Genomic DNA, 18,457 nt, shown 5'->3' with positions numbered 1-18,457 from the left:
TGCTAGACAAAAGTTGTTTTTTAACAATTGCCAGATAATCATTTGTCTGGCTAAATATTAAAGGGGAGATTTTATGCAAAAGTTACATTTTGGATCCCTTTATGCTGCCATTAGGGTCTCTACTGCCTCTATATACACTCCAAATATGGAAAAATAAACATCAAGCCATCTTCTGTCAGTGTTTGATTTCAGGAATTATCCGATTATAACATCACAAAAAAGGAAGATTAGCATGTAACCACCTCTCATGTGTAAGGGAGAGCTGCTGATGCAGATTTTGGAGCTTCTCAGCCTATAGCAGCATGAGCCAGGGATGGGTGGGTGGGCGTGGCCAGAGCCAGCTTGTTTTCTTGAAGTAACAGAGCCCTAAAATGGCTCATTCTGAAAGGTACTGTCAATGTTAAGAATTAAACTGCTGAAATTCTTTTTTGTGAGAGGAACTTTATACAAAAAACCTCATAAACATGTTTTGTATCGACAATAGGACTATTATAACTTAAGAAAAAAAAGTCTAAGTAAGTCACGGTTAACAAATAACCAGGAAGAACACATTTTATAGCTGTTAGAAGTGATGAAAGATTTATAATGTTGAATGTGTTTAGATGAAATCTATTAGAATTCCTGCCAAAAACTAACTGAAGCAATTAAAGAAAATGTTGTTGAGGGATGCCCCAGAACCACAGCTTTCATGTAGGTTACTATGGGCTTAATTATGTGCTAATGAAGCTTCTGTGAATAAAAGGCATCATTAACAGAAGCTAACAAGAAAAAGTAAAATCTTCACAAACTTAAATCAGTAGGTAAAGCAGCAAAGTCAACTTTTATCTCCATATTTCCAGTTAGTTTCTTCCTCTGCTTTACTGCTCATGGACAAACAGAATTAGACTCACATGAACAGAAATAGTATGAAGATGTGAGTGAGTTAAGTTACTGTATGTGCAACTACAGTATGCACGTCGATTTGTGTTAGCTACTGAGGACAGATCTGGGACAGTCAGCCATCAGCAGCAGGACACTGAAACCAGGGCAGTTGCAGATCCACCCAGAAACATTTCCATACGCGACAGGTTGTCTGCCCTTAATTCAGCTCTCAGATCTTCTTTATATTTTATCATAATCATTCATATTAATTTGTTCTGTGGTCTTGACTGTGGACCATACTTCACACGTATTAACTGTAGCGGAATATAGTTGGTATATTCTTACACTTTTATTACGTCCAGAGATTAATCTATGGACTGGGCCCTTATAATCAGAAGAGGTTGTTTTTACTTCAGGGAGTTTTATTCAAACACTTTGTATTGACTTAGAGACAAGAAAAGAAAGAGATGGGACGTTTAACAATATTTAATTTTATAATTATTATTCGAAACAATCACCAGGACTAACTCTCTATGATGGATGCATATGGATTTGGATGCTGAAGTGTTGGTGTGTGTGTGTGTCGGTTCAGAATCTCCAGCTGATGCAGGCGAGTCTGGGTGTAAGATGTTGTTTTGACTAACTAACCACGAGGACTTCAGGAGCACGGACATGAGACGCCATCTGTGCCGGATCTACGTACCGTTTCGGAGACTCCCGTGGTTAGATCAGGAATGCCAGGTCGACTCGGACCCTCCTTCGGTGCTGGAACTGATAGCACAGCTTCTGCTGCACGACAAACCAGTCTACGGATAGACTCCCGGTAGTAACGGCAGATGTCCGCGTCAAGTAGCGAGCTCAGCTTTTATTCTGGAGGAACCGTCGTCTTGTTGATAAAACAGCAGAATTTTCCAGCTTTACAGTTCTCAGCTTAAAAGTAAAAATACAGCTGGCCAGTCTGCACTTCACTTAGCGATGATGGATTTGAGAGCTGGTCGAGTCCTTGGTTGGAACTGCGTCGAACCAAGTTGAACTACGTTGAATACTTTGTTGGAACTGACTTAAAATGGTGTTGTTCTGTTTTATTAAACCCAGTTGTTTATAATTCTTAGCAAATCAGAGTGGACAGATTAAGTAAACACCTCAGAACTCTGCCAGCAACAGAAAGGAAGTTCTGATTGGATGAGGGAGCAATGTGTCATGTGTTTACCTTATGTGTCAGGATGTCTAGCTCAGTTAGTCCTGTGATTCATTAAACACATAAATCATACATTGTGATTTCACAGATCGGTCACCTGATTATTATTGACCAACATTTGTTTTGATTAGCTTTATTAAAAATAAAGTTCTTTGATTAACTAATGAAAAGCGTTCTTTGTCCTTCTTCTGTCTTCTTTGCTGGAATGTAAACATCAGAAGCAAGCACACGACCTTGGCAATTTATGCACACTGTCACTGTGTCAAAGGGCAGCTGTTAAGGGCAGAAAATAGCATATCCATAACGCTACACAACCTTTCTCAGTGGCCTAGTGGTAGAGTGTCCGCCCTGAGACTGGGAGATCAGGGTTCGATTCCTGGTCGGGTCATACCAAAGACATGAAAACATGGGACCCAATGCCTCCCTGCTTGACACTCAGCATTAAGGGGTTGGATTGGGGGGTTAAACCACCAAATAGTTCCCGAGCGCAGCTGTATCTGCAGCTCACCGCTCCCCCAGGGGATGGGTCAAATGCGGAGAACAAATTTCGCACACACACCTGTGTGTGTGACAACTAATGGGCCTTTAACGTATGTGAAAAACTCAATAACAGTCAATAAAACTGGAGAAAACGTGAACAGCTGTTTGAGCAGCAGATTGGAACCAGGATTGTTCAAAGGAGCTGAAGTAATGCCTTCAGATCTGTTGCATTGTCTACAGATTCCCCTCTCTGCTTGTTTGTTTCATTTAAAATACTCAGCAATGTTCCATCACATTAGTTTAGAGCGCCTCATATTGTTCCCCATGTTAAAAATTCATTTCTACAACCAGAAGGTACTCTGATACCATGTTTATGTTTGGAGTAACTTCAAAAGGGTGACATTTCTTTGTCAATGCACCTGCGTGTTGCTTTTAAATAACCTTTTTTTGTCAAATGAAGCAGTCCACCCAACAAAGGGTATTGTGGATTGTTTTGTAGGTTGTGCACCTTCCACCATTTTATGAAATTTAGTGAAGAACTGGAGAGAAAAATCTAATCTAAAGAATATCTACTAAGAAATTGCAAAGTATGCACCCATAGAGCGGTATATATTGTGTGTGTGTGTGTGTGTGTGTGTGTGTGTGTGTGTGTGTGTGTGTGTGTGTGTGTGTGTGTGTGTGTGTGTGTGTGTGTGTGTGTGTGTGTGTGTGTGTGTGTGTGTGTGTGAGTGTGTGTGTGTGTGTGTGTGCGCACGCGCGCGCTCATGTAAACGGCTGCTTATACTGGGCCAGGATCTGTTGGAGGTTTCTTCCTGCTAAAAGGGAGTTTTCTTCTCCACTGTCGCTACATGCTTTCTTACTATGAGGATTACTTTAAAGGCACTGACTTAATGCAATCTGCTGGGCTCCTTATATAGGAAACTTTTAACTAACATGATGACATAATGAACTGAACTCAATTGGAATGTTTACTTTGTGAAGTACTTTGACACAACTTGTTGTGATTTGGTGTTGTATAAATAAACTGGATTGAATCAGTATCATTAAAAATGTCCCAAGCATGGTTTCCTGCCCATATCTATTTTCTAAGGTCTGGCCAGCTGTGATGGCACTAACCACCATCCAAACCATGTTTAACAAACATAAACATATCACTACCTTATACATATTGAAGTAACAAGTGTACCCCCACTTTAAAAGCTGCTCTGGAGGCGCTCTGATCCCTCAGCTGGATCACCTTTAGGACATTGTTCTGGTGCTTGCAGGATAGAGAAGATTAGGAGTGAAGGAATTCATCTGATTACTCTTCATAACAGCCTGAAGTGTGTGCAAACTAAAAACATGAGGATGGATGGTAGACTCTCCACAGATTAGCTCTTTCAGATCCATCTTTGGTTTTCTGCCAACACATTTATCTTGCTACTTGTCACACAAACCAAACCACCTTTAATGTTATTCCCTCAGCATCTCAGAATGAACTCCAGCAGAATCCCAAAACAAAACATAAGAAAACACACTCACCCTCCTTTGATGTAATCAAGGAAGGTGTGTTCAGACTCTACAATGAACGACAGTAAGGACACCTGGAAGAAGAAAAAATAACAATCAGAACAGATTAACTCAAGCCGGCTTATTAAACACAATTAAATGTTCCAATCTACGCATTACTGCTGACCTCAGAGCTAACCACCCACTAAATGACTTATCCACACAGAGCGCTCCTGCTGCATATTAGTATTACAATCACCCGAGGGATGATCAGAATGATGGATAACTAATCAAAGATTTTATTACAGGACCGTGGCATTTAGCTCGAGCTAGAGAAAAGAAAACTGTGGCTCGCTAATAAATATCCAATCACAACTTCATTAAAAAGACTAAATTAATGCGTTTTTACACTTTTAGGCTCGATGTTTGGGAAGACTGGAAGTGGAACCTACATAGATGAAACAAAAGCAAAGAGGAGGATTTATCTTAGATCTCAGACTCACTGTGCCAGAGTTGATGTATCTCTTTTTCTTTTGCTTCTTCTTGGCATTCACCACCTGGTAAAGAAGGTATAGAACCAATGGATAATGACAATAAGCCTACAGCAAAATTCTATCTTTCCACTCCTGGGCGAGTAATAAAAACATCTTTGTCCTCCTGTTTCGTGTTTGGAAGGGTAATGGAGCAAAGGGAAGGAATCGAAGTGAGAATGAGATACCATTGATCATGCCTTGCAGCAGGACTCGGATTATTCAGGAGGATTTTCAAACCACCTACTCTGTATCCTACATGCACGCCGCCATCCGTCCGTGGGGACGACGGAACATTTGTCCTATATTTCCACTCGATAATAAATGAAACCACTTTCAGAATAAATTAAACTGTGTGCAGACCCATGTGGGCAGAGCCAAAAGGCTCATAAACAGGTGATGGGCGCCGCAAGCTCAATTACAGCATTTTCTTTTCTTTTTGGAGGAGAAAAACATTTGAAGCTTGGAGCCAAAAACAAGAATACGACAGTAAGTAAGGTCAGCCATTTCTGCTGCTCACTCTACGTGTCTGAGCACACATAAAGCGTCAGCCTGGAGGAAACTGGACTGTATCATAAAAGGACAGAAACCTACTCGCTCCCTTTCTTCTTCTTCTTGCGTTTCTAATGATACTCTATCTTTTCCAACAAAGACGATGCCTTCAAGCGCTGCGGTTGTCACTCAGTCACTGTTCGAGTTCACGTTAAGTCACAAAAGCATTGCACGCCATAACAGCAGCCTCCCATGCCCTACTGTTGTCCCAGCTGATGCAGCTAGTGTTCATAAGGTTTGTACACGTCGGCGTGGAGTTACGTGCTCAGGGAAAGCTTTATGTGGTTTTTCTTGATCATGCTGTAAGGGTTAGAGTTGAACTGATGACAAACGTAGAAAGATTTAAACTGCAGTAAAGTTGTTGTCAGCTGTGCAAAAACAACTGTGCCTTCACTTTGCCTCACCTAATTCATCATCCTTTCACCTTCTTCTCTTTTTAGACTCGTTTCCTTGCTTCAGCCACCCCCATGACTGACTGAAAGGCTAATGTGAATCAGAAATAGTTGTAATGAGCTGGAAACAGCAATAAAGAAGCTTGTCTTCCGGATACACTTGAATTAGAGCTGTTTCTGTTCCATTTGTATCCTCACCACAGACAACACTTAACCTCTCAGACTCTTAACGACGACTGAGGTGAGGACAGAAAGAGGATGCGTGCAGTTAATCTCACGCACTCACCATCGAGCTCCAAAGAGCAGGACCTAAAGATTTTACCGTCATTAAACAAGACCTTGCCGAGCAAAAGTCATGCTGATTTGTTCTTAGACTGAAGTGTATTTCCGGAGCGGGCTTGCAGAGATTAAGCTCCGGTTGGAAGAATAATGGCAGCCACTGTTCATCTGGTGATAGCACAAAGGCTTCCCCAGTAACGGCATGCATCACTTGCTGTGACAAAGAGAGCGAATGCGGAAGGAGTCGCTTCTTCAGAGCTCGGTAGAAATAGGTCGGGTTTTCGTTGTGACCTGAATTCTGCTTTTAGGTTGTTTGATGCAAAAGACACAGAAATGAGTGAAAAACTTTCAGAGATTAACATAAAAAGTCCTCTGTTGTGGGACAACAGCGCTCACCTCATATACATTTAGCTGGTTCTGGCCTCTGCACAGCTCTTTGTAGGTTGTAGTGAATTCACCGATGAAATCGTGGCTTTTGGGGGGCACAGAAAGTGTGTCAGTGTATTCAGATGAAGTAAACATAAACAAGTAGATTTAATATGCAACAGGAGAAACTACAGAAAAGCTTCAAATGAGTTTTGTTGTCAAAAACCATCAGTCAGCCGCGAGTTTGTTAGAACATCTGAAGTAAATGACTTTTTAATTAGCTCATAAACAATCTGCATTTGTAATTATTATTACCTTCCATCTCTGTCCCAGTCATACACTTCCACTTTGATTGTTCTGTGAGAAAAACATCAGAACAGAAGAAAACGTTTTATATCAGCACATGTGTGCAACATTAATTATTAAGTATCTAAGAAGGAAACTTATTTTTAAATTACTAACATGACGTTTGAGTTTATTAGTGAATGAAAGATTAATTCAGTTCATCCCATCTCATTCCATCTGCTGCACGCCAATCGTGTTAGCATTCAGAGACAGGTTAAATGGATGCAACAGCAAAAAGCAATAACTTTTGATTATTTCTTCATGGAAAAGAACAAAAACTTGAGAAATGTGTAGAGCATCTTGATACAGCAGCACCAAAATCTTAACGACTTGCTTGTTACTAAGCATGCATCAGTCACAGCGGAGAGACGCTGACATAGTTACCAAAACGTTGGGGTACATTTTTTTTCCTGCAACTGCCAAAGACAGAATAGAAACCTTTTGGGAAAATGCATAATTTAAAAACCTCTAAAATAGGTTGTGAAAACAACAAACAAGTTAGCCTTAGAGAACTGGTTCAGAAGGAAGAAAGTGCCTCTCTTTTTTTGTTATTATGGGATGGAAAACATACCTTCAGCCAAACCTGTTTGAGCAGGTCATGCAGGAGATAAGCTGCGCTGATTACAAACCATTTAAATGTGAAAATCCACAAAATAAATAATTTTTCTTTGTTTTATTTCACTAATGAGGTCCTTTAAAAAATGAAATATCAATTCCAGCTGCAAAACTTCCCTTCGGTTTAGTTTCAGTGTTCGGATTAGCCTTTCGCTGAAGTGGAAACAAGAGAAATGTAACTCATTAATGAGGATTTAGTTCTCACACAAAAGCAGTGATTGTAGAAAAACATAATTTTTCCTTCTGCTCCACTTTAATCATCATTATTTGTTTTGTAGAAAAACCAGCATGAGTATTAAATAAAAACTGATTAATATCAGCCCTTTTAGTGCACTTGTTATGCCACTGTGTGCAAATTTTAAATACAACTAAAACACGAGGATTAAAATCATCTCCTCACTGTGCGTTTGTCTTTTTAACACCATAATCTACCATCTGAAATGTTTCCCCAGACTTCCTATGTCTACAGGAGGGATTCATCACTAAATTAGACAAATCTGCTGTGTTAGTGATCTAAAACATGCAGGAAATGTGCTAGAAGCAGGCTGCAGTGCCAGGTACGTATACTCTGAAGTTGCAAGTGGAATATTCTGTCCACAGGGAGATGGGTGGCACATCATTAACCCTGTAAAATGTCTTTTTAGAACATACTGGCTCAAGAAAAGCATTTCAAAATATGAAAAAGTTGCACAGTGTCCCTTTAAGTGGAGTTTTAAATTGCTGTGGCTTCGATCTGAAACCAAACAGCGAAATACACAACAGAGCTCACTATCAATATTTCACTAGAAACGCGGATAACCCTTAAATGGCTGTGAATTTCTCTCCTGCAATATATATCCTCAAAGGGAATCAGGCATCTTTCATGCTTCTGCTCCATCTGTCTGACCCAATTAGCCTTTCTGGGCAGGTAAGCGGGATCAGGATGGAAGGCAGGACCCTCCACTGACACCTGGCATGGTGCAGAGGGCACAGGTTTAACATGTTTTCCTCCACTTTCATGAATACCGGCACACACACACACACACACACACACACACACACACACACAAACACACACACTCACACACACACACACACACACACACATGCACACGCGTGCGCGCGGCTACACGCAGGAGGGCTCATCGGTTTATTCCAGCCAACTGTCAACATCTATCGAACGACGAGTACTGCCACCCCCTCCCCTACCACCCACCACTCTCCCCCTCTCACAATCTCTATTTATCCTCTTATTTCTTATTTTCCTGCCAAAGCTCTCCTTGCTCCTCGGGTTTCTTCCGAAGCCCTTTTCTCTCAGAAAAGGAGCAGATGAGATAGTAGATGTCACTGCCAATCAGAAGCACTCTGAGAGGGTCTTACTGTTTGTGGGCAACTCAACAAACAGCTGGGGATGGCAGCATGTGGTCAGAAAAAGCACAGGTAATACGAGAGCAATAGCTCCAAATATAGGAACACAATCAACCCAAGATGTTCTGGCTGACTTTGATTCTAATTGGAAAATCGCACTTTTTTGTGTGTGTTTGTGTTCCAAGATAAGAATGTCATCGGGATCAAAGAAAGAAGAGTGATTCAGGGAGCATGAGAAATCGTTTTCACACATGGATCAGCCCCCAGAGTCCAACCAGCTGAGAACCTTTGGAATGGGCTGGAGATGGGTCTGTGCTCCAGTCTGATTCTCCCATCATCTCTAAACATTTTGGCAGAACAGGAATGAAAGTCTGCATAGAAAACAATTGCAACAGCCAATTTAAACGAAGATCAGTAATCCAGCTTAGACTGGGAGACCATCTACAGGCTCAGGAACCCTTTGCATTTGTTTTGGATTCATTAGCGGGTAAAAGTGTGACGCTTTGAGTCTAGAATGTTGGACCCTTTTGCATTACTCTAGATAAGATTTTAAATTTGAGGTTTTCATCAGCTGTAAGAAGTAAACACAACATTTAAAACAAATGAAGGCTTGAAACATCTGGTTTTGCATGTAATGACTCTATCTCATATATTAGTTGCACCTTTCAAGTTGATTAACTGAAATAAATTGACTTTTGCACCAAATTGAGTTTGACCAGTAATCCCACTGGGTGTCCCATTTAGTTTTCTGTTTGAAATGGATTCACCCAAACAATTAGATGTGGTATACCAGAAACATGGGGCAGGAGTTTTAATACATACACTTCCTGTAGAAAACAAATGGGTGTGATCTAATGATTTTTTTTCATTTGATGTATTTAGGAAATTGTAATGAGATGTCCAAACATCATCCTCTTTCCCTCCAGACTCCAAATTAAACCCAGGGTGACTTTGGAAAAATGATTCACCTCAGCGGCACAGGATCGCTGACCCTTACCTCTCGTAGTCTCCGTTGCAGAGTGCTCTGACAGGAATGGAAAAGGGTTCCCACACAGGGTTCAAAGTGTTCTTCACCACCTCCGTCTTGTGACAGATGGTGAACCTGGAGCGGAAGATCAACAGGGATTTAAAATCCTAAAAACATCCTTCATCTTCAAAACCAAGTGGAAAATAAACCATTCTGTCTTTGCCTTGTGGCCCTGTATGTGTGATTATAACTGCATGCAGCTGAGTTGTACGGGGTTCCCTTCATCACAGATCTTCGTGCACATAAATCTGGCTATTGTACGAAATGGATAGACAAACTCACGTGCCATTCTCGTTACTTCTATAAAACACCATGAAGGGGTCCGACTTTCCAAAGAAGTCCTTTTTATCCAGTTTGTTGGCGCAGAACTGCATGGTAGCATAATCCTATGAAGGGAAAAACCAGAGTCGGAGAAAGTAAAAATGAAAGTAAAGGACATAACCCATGATCCTGCTTCTATGTTCCTCCTGTGGTTTATTTATACACGCTGTTTGCCAAGATATTAAAGCTCTGAAGTGCCAAATAATAGGAAAGAGCTGACTGAATCTCAAGAGCTGCACCATCAAACACTGGATACCAGATTCAAATGCATTCATTACCATTCTGGCTTTGAAAGTATGGCATTTGTGCTGAAAATAACAATAGCTACAATGTGAGGTGGAGAAATGGCTTCTGGACCCTGTAGTGAGCGGGTTGGTGTTTGTCTGTGAACAAGAGACTTTTGCTGAATTAGAAATGCTGGTGTTATTATAAACGTACTCATTTAGCCGCTGTTACAATGTCCTGGTGTATCAAGGACAACGTCTGAGCCCTTTAATGCTCTTGAATCCAAATAGTGTCCCTATGGTCAAAGTGTTTGTCTGCATCCCATAATAATGAGGCAGGTGAATGCAGCCAGGGTCAGCGTACTTCCTCATCAAATGCTGGCTTTATTAAAAACCATCTTTAGTCTGAAAAATGCTACATATTCAAGTGAAATGCAAGAAAATGTTGAAGAAGGCTAAAAGAAAATAACTAAAGATTTTTTTTACCCTGCCAGCTCCTGGGCTTGTCGGTTTTGAAGAGCTACTGTTTGATCTGAATCAGCAATGAGCCAACCACGGCCTGTATTGATTGTTTTGACCCACATCAGTGTGGCGTGCGCCCCGCCGGTGACCTACCTCTCACTAAAACCCACCACAACTCTACAGACACAGCAGCAACCTGCCTTTTTTAAGGGAACTGCAGAGAAACAAATGGATGCCGGTAGTTTAACGCACTTCAGGAAATTAGAGCACTTTTCTTTGTTTTTTCTTTTTTTTTTTTTTTTTGTTTAATTTTGTTGAAATTAACTCTCTAAAACTACAGAAGGAACTCATTAAAACAGTCATTTTCCATCATCACCTGTGTTTTCAGCCATTTTGCAATAACAGTAAGGAGTGAGCTGATGAAGAATTGTACTTTTTTTTCAAATGGGCATAGATTAACCACATTGCAGAGCAATCCAGTTTTCATTTTGCACCCGAGGTGTGTCAAGCTCTCCCTTGGTGGCTTTTTACAAGATCTAATTTTCCAAACTCCCACTTGGTCGATTTAAACAAATAACGCAACGTGTTAAAAGAATTTGCTTGTGTCAGTCATCAAAGCCCTTTGGAGCCATCCTGAAAGCCGCCCTACACAACCCTGACGCAGTCTCTTGCAATTACACTATCATGCTTTAAGCCCTCATTAGACCCAGAAAACACATGCCCACTCTGGTGCCGTGCAGCATTCCCTCATTAAGTGTGGAAAAGGAAGAACATTTGCTTCAGCCACTGAGGTTCAGTAGCAGCAGGGGAATGCTGAGTGCAGTCTGCATCCTGTCCCTGCCTTATCAAGATACCGCGGCATGGGGTTAAAAGGCAGAGCAAGGCACACTGTCACTTTCACAAAGTGGGTCGAGTCTTTCAAAGAGCCACAAAGCAAGTCAGAAAATACCTGCATTCATGTTACATAAGCCCCTTTGACATCTTGGGGATTGCACGCTGCAGTGAATCCCCAAGTGAATCATACGTCAAAGGATTATACGGACGTTAAAACAGCTCCTTTGTGGGCTTTATGCATGGCTCCATTCATCCGGGTGTTTGTCTGTGATGACAGTGAGGCTGAGGCAGAGGATTCCCATCAGTGTGTGACTTGGGTTTTATCACTGCAATAGAAAATAAATGTCATAAAGCTACGTTTTTATAATCTGAATTCTGTTCCATTCTCAAAAATATTTTTACTGGAATGTCTTGAAGATCAAGTAAATTGTAAGAATTATTCAGTAAAATCAGTTTTCTCATGAGTTTGTCTCAATCAGACCAAAAAACTAAGGTCGAAATAAAGAATAAATGAAAATAGAACTCATGGGAACATAAATATGTGATTCTGGACTTACTTGTGTGTACTATGCACCATGTTGAAGTAGTTTAGTTTAATTGTAATCAGCTCCAGCGACAGTTAAACCCAAAGTAAGATCTGAAAATAAGCCAACCTCTGCTCAGCACTCGTATGTGCCAGAGGTAACGACAGCCAAGAGGAAGCTTTTGATCCATGCAGAGGCTGTTGCTCTATCTAATGATATCTGGCAAATCTACCAAGAAGGTGAGAGACAATCCTGCACACGTCCCCCGTAGACTCCCTCTCTGCTGGTGTTTACCTCAGGCAAAGCACCTGAGCTGCCTTTATTTATTGGTCACACAGGTGGATTGCAGAATAAACAGCATCCAGATGGATTGTAGCATCTCTAAACTTGAACATTTACAGAAGCGGGACGCTGCCGGCTGCTATCATCTGTTTATTTTATTTTTATTCCTACCATGTTTTCTGAGGCCTGAGGTGTTTCCGTTCAGGGTTAAATCCTGTTCAAACACAGCAAGTCTGAAGTGACTTTTTCTAACTCTAAATGACCAGAAGCTTGGAAACAGTCATTTGTGACAGTAATGATCATTTGCATTTATATTACTAAATCGCTTCTTGAAGTGGTGCTTTGCATCGATGTTGCCTATCATGTCGGATGCGATGCACCTGACTACTTGCAGAGGCGCCCCGATGAATATGAGCGCTGATACTTCGGACCAGCAGGGCAGAATCACTGATGGTTATCCTGGCAGGTTCATTATCAGCATGGCTGATCTGCCTCACTCTAACAGCAGAACATTTACTTTAAACACACAAAACAGTCAGGCCAGGCTGTCAAACTAATACGGAGCAAAGACGACTTTTTAAGCGCTACAGAACACGAACGCTCACCGGTTCCCTGTGCAAATTCAGAGGGAGGCCAATTGATCAGGCCAATAAGTCTTGCTGCTTGCTCTGCTGGCAGCACTATAATGTGTTTATTTACTATCTTCATTTAGCAGAGTGGAGGTAAAGCCAATGAGCATTAGTGGACACAGGTTATTAATGCAGACTCGTGGATTAACACACCACACAAGAGCAAATGTCTGATTTAGTGACTAGAACAAAGGTGGGCCCATTAAACAGCCATTCACACTCATAGCTCATTCACGATGTACACAGTTTCCAAACACATTTGCTTGGTAACACGGCTTGTTTAATGGAGATGTTTATGATATGATACATCTCACCGACAAGGGCATCAAACCTCCCACTTTGCTCATGGTGGAGCATGAGCACTGTTAAACATAATAACTCAATACTTTCCTGTTCAGCCTTTGTTTGGGTGCTAGAATAAAATCCTATGAGTCAGCGGTGGGAGACATTTAGTCAGAAATCATGCAAACAAAAGTTTTTGGACTTACTCGGCAGTTTCCCAGCTCTTCCACAGACAAGATGATGGTTCCACATGTCTTCCCAGGAATACCCCTGTTAAAAAAATATTTCATTATTTGCAGAATTTTTTTAAGTAGCCACAATGATCCTTTAGATAGTTTTAGAAAATTAGCCCCAGGAAGCATTTTGTTCAAGCCATTTCTGCAGTGGCACCCCCAAAGGGGAGCCGAGGGAGGCCTCTGGCAAATTGTTGGCCACCTTGGAATTTAAATATGTCACTGCGGCTCATTTAAAAATATATCCAAATATATCCAAATCCAAATGATTTTGTGGATATTTTTGTTCAGGCAGAAAATTGTAACCAATTTGAAATTCTAAAATGATTAAATTTGCTGAAACCGTATTTACAATAGTCTTTTCTCTAAAACGTCTGTGTTTGCGGTGGCATCAGCTGGCATGGCCAGACAATGCCCGCACTGCCCGCTCACCACAGCCATGAAATACACCTCATCAACACACACTAACACTATATTGGAGCAGACGGAGGGAGACTAGGGGTCTTAGCACACCTCTGTTGTTGCTTGGCTTCCTGAGACTGGAGGCTAGGAGGGGGATCTGGCCGTCTGGCTGGGGTCTGGGGTGGTGGGTTGTTGTGCTCAGCGTTGGGCGGGGGAGCCTGCTCATCAGCACCCCAGCAAAAAGGGACAAACTCTGGTAACTGGTAATGATTGTACCCAATGTGCAGCAGTACCGGGACCAGAGTGAATAGAGTGTGCATGGGGAGCATGAGTGGGTGTCCGGCGTGTATTTTTGCAAGTCTTTGGTTGTATGTGCATGTGTGAGCATGAGGGAGGGAGTGTATGACTGTATATGCCAGGTGGGGTCTTTGACTCATCCCTTCTCCTGGGACTTCTTTTGATGATATAGATCTTCGTCTCCCCTCCCCCTGCCACACCTGGTGTGGAGTGCGGTGCCTTGGTCTGCCTGAATGTTCGTGGCTCCCGGGTCAGGGGGTTTAAGATTTTTGGCGTCTGCCTGATCAATCCCGGTGGCTGTCGGGTGGGTTCTGGGTCCCTGGGCTCTGCTGGATCCCCGGCGGGGGTGGTCACCCCTGGGTCCCGGGTCGCTGGGTCCTGGGCTCGGCCGACTACGGGGTGGGAGGCTGCGGGCGGGCCTGTGGGCTTGCCGCTGATATCTCCCGGGACTCTGCCGGCTGCTGGTTGTGGCCCCCCGGGGAGATCCTCTGTGCCTCTCGAGGGGGGCGGGGGCCTTTCTGGTTGCAGTCTCCTTGGGGTTCCTGTGTTCTGGGGCAGCGCCTGGATCTCTGGGACTTGGAGCTCCCTCCGTCTCCTACACATCTTTGGGGCAGTTCTGTGGTCCCTCACACTCTCTACTGGATGCTTTTATAGAGAAACCTTACATAAACAAGCGCGTGTACACACACAGGTGCTCACATGGTGCTCTCAAAAGTATGGGCTTGGGCACGTTCAACACATCTCTTAAGGCTGTGGTTGGCACTTAATGCACTGTGATTTATTATTGTGTGATTGTTCAGTTAAACAATACTGATTGTATATTTCTTCAAGTTGATGCAGTGATAGCTTGCTCCTGTTGTATTGTTGTGTGTCCCATTTTTTTCTCTTCTTTCTCTTTCTGCAGGTCTAGAAGCAGACTCATGTTCATTATTGTTTATTTTCGTGGAACCCCCCCTTCTCTCCCCACCTTTTGTCTTTTCCTTTCTCTTTCACCTCTGACTCCGTGTCTGGTTGCAATTACAAAGAATTCAAAAACAATAACAATAAAGTTTTAAGTATCAGGCGTGGCATCAAAAGCAGACGCGTTGATGCTCCACCTGAGAGTAAATCTGTAAGGCTTGTCACCAGCATTCAGACATTAATTCTGTTTGCTTCACAGCCAAGCAGGACATGGAAAAAAAAAAGTCTGTGTTTTTCAGATTTGAATAAATGTTTTCGATGCATAGACCTGATGTTTCTTCATGTGAAAGAATGTAGGAGCAGTGCAATGCACAGAGTTACCGCAGGGACCAATTTGGTGTGATACTCCAAAACGTTTGCTGGCCCCCACTTTCTGGGGGGCACCACTTCCTGTCTGTGGCTGTTATTTATTTATTTTTGATGGCCTTTTGCTGTTTATGTGTTTATCCAACACTCTTGTAAAACATCATTTCACCTCATTAACCACGTCATAAAAGCTATACTTTCATCGGTGCAACGCAAAATGAATCTTAACTCTAACCGTAACTCTAACCCACAGAACGTCTCTGGTTCTAGTTTGCCTGCACCACTTTGTGATTCTTACAGGATTGCATTTGTTTTCCACTAATCTTCCACTCTGAGATGATTCACTGCTCAGTTTCAGCTAAAAGAGCTCATTCCAGTTCAAACAGAACAAAAGGCATCGTTTATCAATCATAGCTGTTGCACTCCTGCTGCTGACAATCTTGCTATCTTTTGGGATAAAGAAGGGTTTTACATGTGAGCCGTGCTGTGGCCTTAGTGTGAGTCCAATCATTAGAAGGTCAGATGTGCTGCAGATCCTCATCAAGCTGTGACAGCTGATCTGACTGCCACTGACTCTGAATCATATCTGGCTAAAGCAGAGGCCGTTTCTGACTACAGCAGTGGAGCTTTTGTATTATTAACAAAGTCAGTCTAAAGAACTGCCATGCAATAACTGAACTTTAAAGACTGGATTCTGCCAAGGGGCCTATTAGGAAGTAAAGAGTTCTCTCCCCCTTTCCTATCTGCCTGTGCAGGACTATTTGGGCCTTTTCAGCATCTGCAGCAATGTGTTACCAGTAAACTCAGTCAGAGTTCCCAGGGCTGTAGCATGTAGAGAAATGCGGTACCAAAGCTAATGCAGCCCCTGAGGTATCATCTTCGATCTATACTTCAATACAAGCCCTTGTAACCAAAGCATTCAGCTGTAACTGCTGCATAATCTTTAATGAGGCAATACTTAAAGCGAGCCGGAGAGCAGACACACTTAATTCTCAGGCTCTATCGTTAAGGTCCAGAGAGACCGGTCTCAAGGTGAATTAACTGTCCTTGAATTATTGATGCTCAACTCCGAGCCTCCACCGTTCGCCTCAGTGATCCCTCAGAGAGCCAGTAAAATGCTCACCAATGAAACCAGAAAACCACACACATGCACACACACACACTCCCTAGGTCAAACGATCTCCTTGAGGTCACGGCAATGACTGACACTCCCATCAAATTGGGAAATAAAACCAGGTGATTGGTTAAATATCAGCTCCAGATGAATCTCCCTGCTGGAATCTGGGCGACTGATAAGGTGAGCCAGTACCAAAAGGCCAACGCTCTTTTAAATTAGTCATGCATTATTGAGAAGGGCATTTCCTCTGACACTTACTTGTTAACGTGAAGAGCACACACGAGCTGAATGGATTAAGTAGACTCCACCTGTTACCGTGTCCGTGGTACATGACTTCCTTTTGTAGGTTTTATACAGAAAAATGTCTTTGCTGGTAGAAAGTGCCCTGCATGACAAAGCCTGGCTCTCTCTACATCTATTCAACGACAATATTTCTGTGAGAAAACGCTGATGATGATGAAACAGTTTGAAATAAACCCGGCTGGTTGCGTTTTCTGTAGATGAACAAGGAGGGCATATAATCAGCTGGTTGTGTAACAGTTAGCGTTTTAGCCTTTGAATATTTGAATGGCTCCAGTCATCCAAGGTTAGGCTTTTTTTAGTATCTACTAAAGTGAGGCAATCCCTTTTTAAACACTATTTAAGAGTCAACCACAGTGTTTAGACTTGTATTAGCCTATTTTCATTATATTTTAGGGGTTTTTCTTGCATTTTTAGCCAATGTTTTCACTGCTATTTATGATTAATTGACAGATATGTATAAACTGTCAAAATATCCCAAATTTACACAATTAGTTATTTAATCTGTTAGGATTAGATGTTTCTTTGCTCCAAAACACCTTATTCTAATAATGAAATTACCATCTCTGTACCTTAAGTCCTGCAGAAGCAGTTTAATCAGTGCTTCATTCAGATTAGATGTTCCAGTTTCCGTCTCCTTGGTTTTAATCAAAGATTATAATTTGAATGGATTGTCATGGATATGCATGCTCTACCAAGTACCTCCATATTCTGCCTCCATGCAACAGAAGGTTTGCGTATGCTCAGAACAACTATAGGCTGGTCTGTTGATACTGTAAACACTATCCAGTTTTGATGCAACATAACAGCCATACATCTGCTGCAAGTTATAGCAAGTCATCTAAAAGGTGCAGAACACTCAATCAACGCATTTGCTGAGGATTCTAGTAGAAATTATTGCCTTGCAAGTTGTACTCTGGGATAAACAAGCAGACACCATTTCCAGGAACTAGAAGTGAGCCACACCACTGCTGAGCTTCAGATAGCAGGATTTGGAGTCTTATTTCCTGATAGTTAGACATCCCACCCGGGATTACATAACAGCAACGCGGCTCTACCACTGACTTGCAACATTGATGATTTATCTCCACAAACAACACAAGCCTGGTGGAGTTTTGCTGTGTGGTGGAGCTGCTGATGCTAATGGTTAGCATCTGCACATGTGTTGCTGTTTCCTAGATGCTAAACCAACAACAGCTTTCCCCGTCGCGAGTCAAGGTGGGTGAGTCCATGAAAACTTCAATGACAGTGTTTCACCATCTATTTTCTATCAGAAGCTAATACAAGAAATAGGTGTTGGAAACTATTTTCATGTTCAGCCAGCATGAAAAACTCAGAGTCACAAAATTAATCAGAAATAATCATTAAAAACTGTTTTTCATTAGCCCACACATTTAAAGGGAGACAATGCAGTTTTGGCTTCCTTTTAGCACCCCCTAGTGTCCTTTTGCAGAACCAAAACCAATGTCCTCGCTGTGCGTTCGTCTCATTAACACCTTAATCTAACAGCTGAAACATCTCCCAACCTTCATTTGTGTCTACAGGAGTGATTCATCACTAAATGAAACATGGGAGAAACCAACACATTCTCACACCCAAAGTGTCTAAATATGACTGGTATGACCAAGCCTGAATATATGACGATTCGGGATGCCCCAGCGCGTCAGGAGACGACGATCAGGGACACGCAGGGACACGTGGCTCCGCTGGCGTCAGTGTTTGACGTCCGCGGTCACACGGACATTATTCGACTATTTAACCTTCCCCTCACCCCAATCCTAACCTTAAGGTCAGTAACTGTGAC

The 18,457-nt window shown here is 42.2% G+C and overlaps 1 protein-coding gene across 2 annotated transcripts in view; it reads right to left on the bottom strand.

Annotated features, from left to right (window-relative positions):
* The window catches only part of cpne5a (copine Va), a 100,212-nt gene that overhangs the window by 38,688 nt on the left and 43,067 nt on the right, over positions 1 to 18,457 (bottom strand). For both annotated transcript variants that reach the window (XM_015967756.3, XM_015967754.3), the window contains 7 exons: positions 13,245 to 13,308; positions 9,763 to 9,866; positions 9,451 to 9,555; positions 6,462 to 6,503; positions 6,177 to 6,252; positions 4,531 to 4,584; positions 4,061 to 4,122 (listed from right to left, as the gene is read on the bottom strand). In XM_015967756.3, the coding sequence (XP_015823242.1) occupies positions 4,061 to 4,122; positions 4,531 to 4,584; positions 6,177 to 6,252; positions 6,462 to 6,503; positions 9,451 to 9,555; positions 9,763 to 9,866; positions 13,245 to 13,308 (507 nt within the window). The remainder of the gene's footprint in view (positions 1 to 4,060; positions 4,123 to 4,530; positions 4,585 to 6,176; positions 6,253 to 6,461; positions 6,504 to 9,450; positions 9,556 to 9,762; positions 9,867 to 13,244; positions 13,309 to 18,457) is intronic.

The sequence above is a fragment of the Nothobranchius furzeri genome, chromosome 15 (genome assembly GCF_043380555.1).
Source record: "Nothobranchius furzeri strain GRZ-AD chromosome 15, NfurGRZ-RIMD1, whole genome shotgun sequence".
NCBI classification, from domain to species: Eukaryota; Metazoa; Chordata; class Actinopteri; order Cyprinodontiformes; family Nothobranchiidae; genus Nothobranchius; species Nothobranchius furzeri.
The sequence above is the reverse complement of the archived record's forward strand: the minus strand, read 5'-3'. Positions and strand labels throughout refer to the sequence as shown.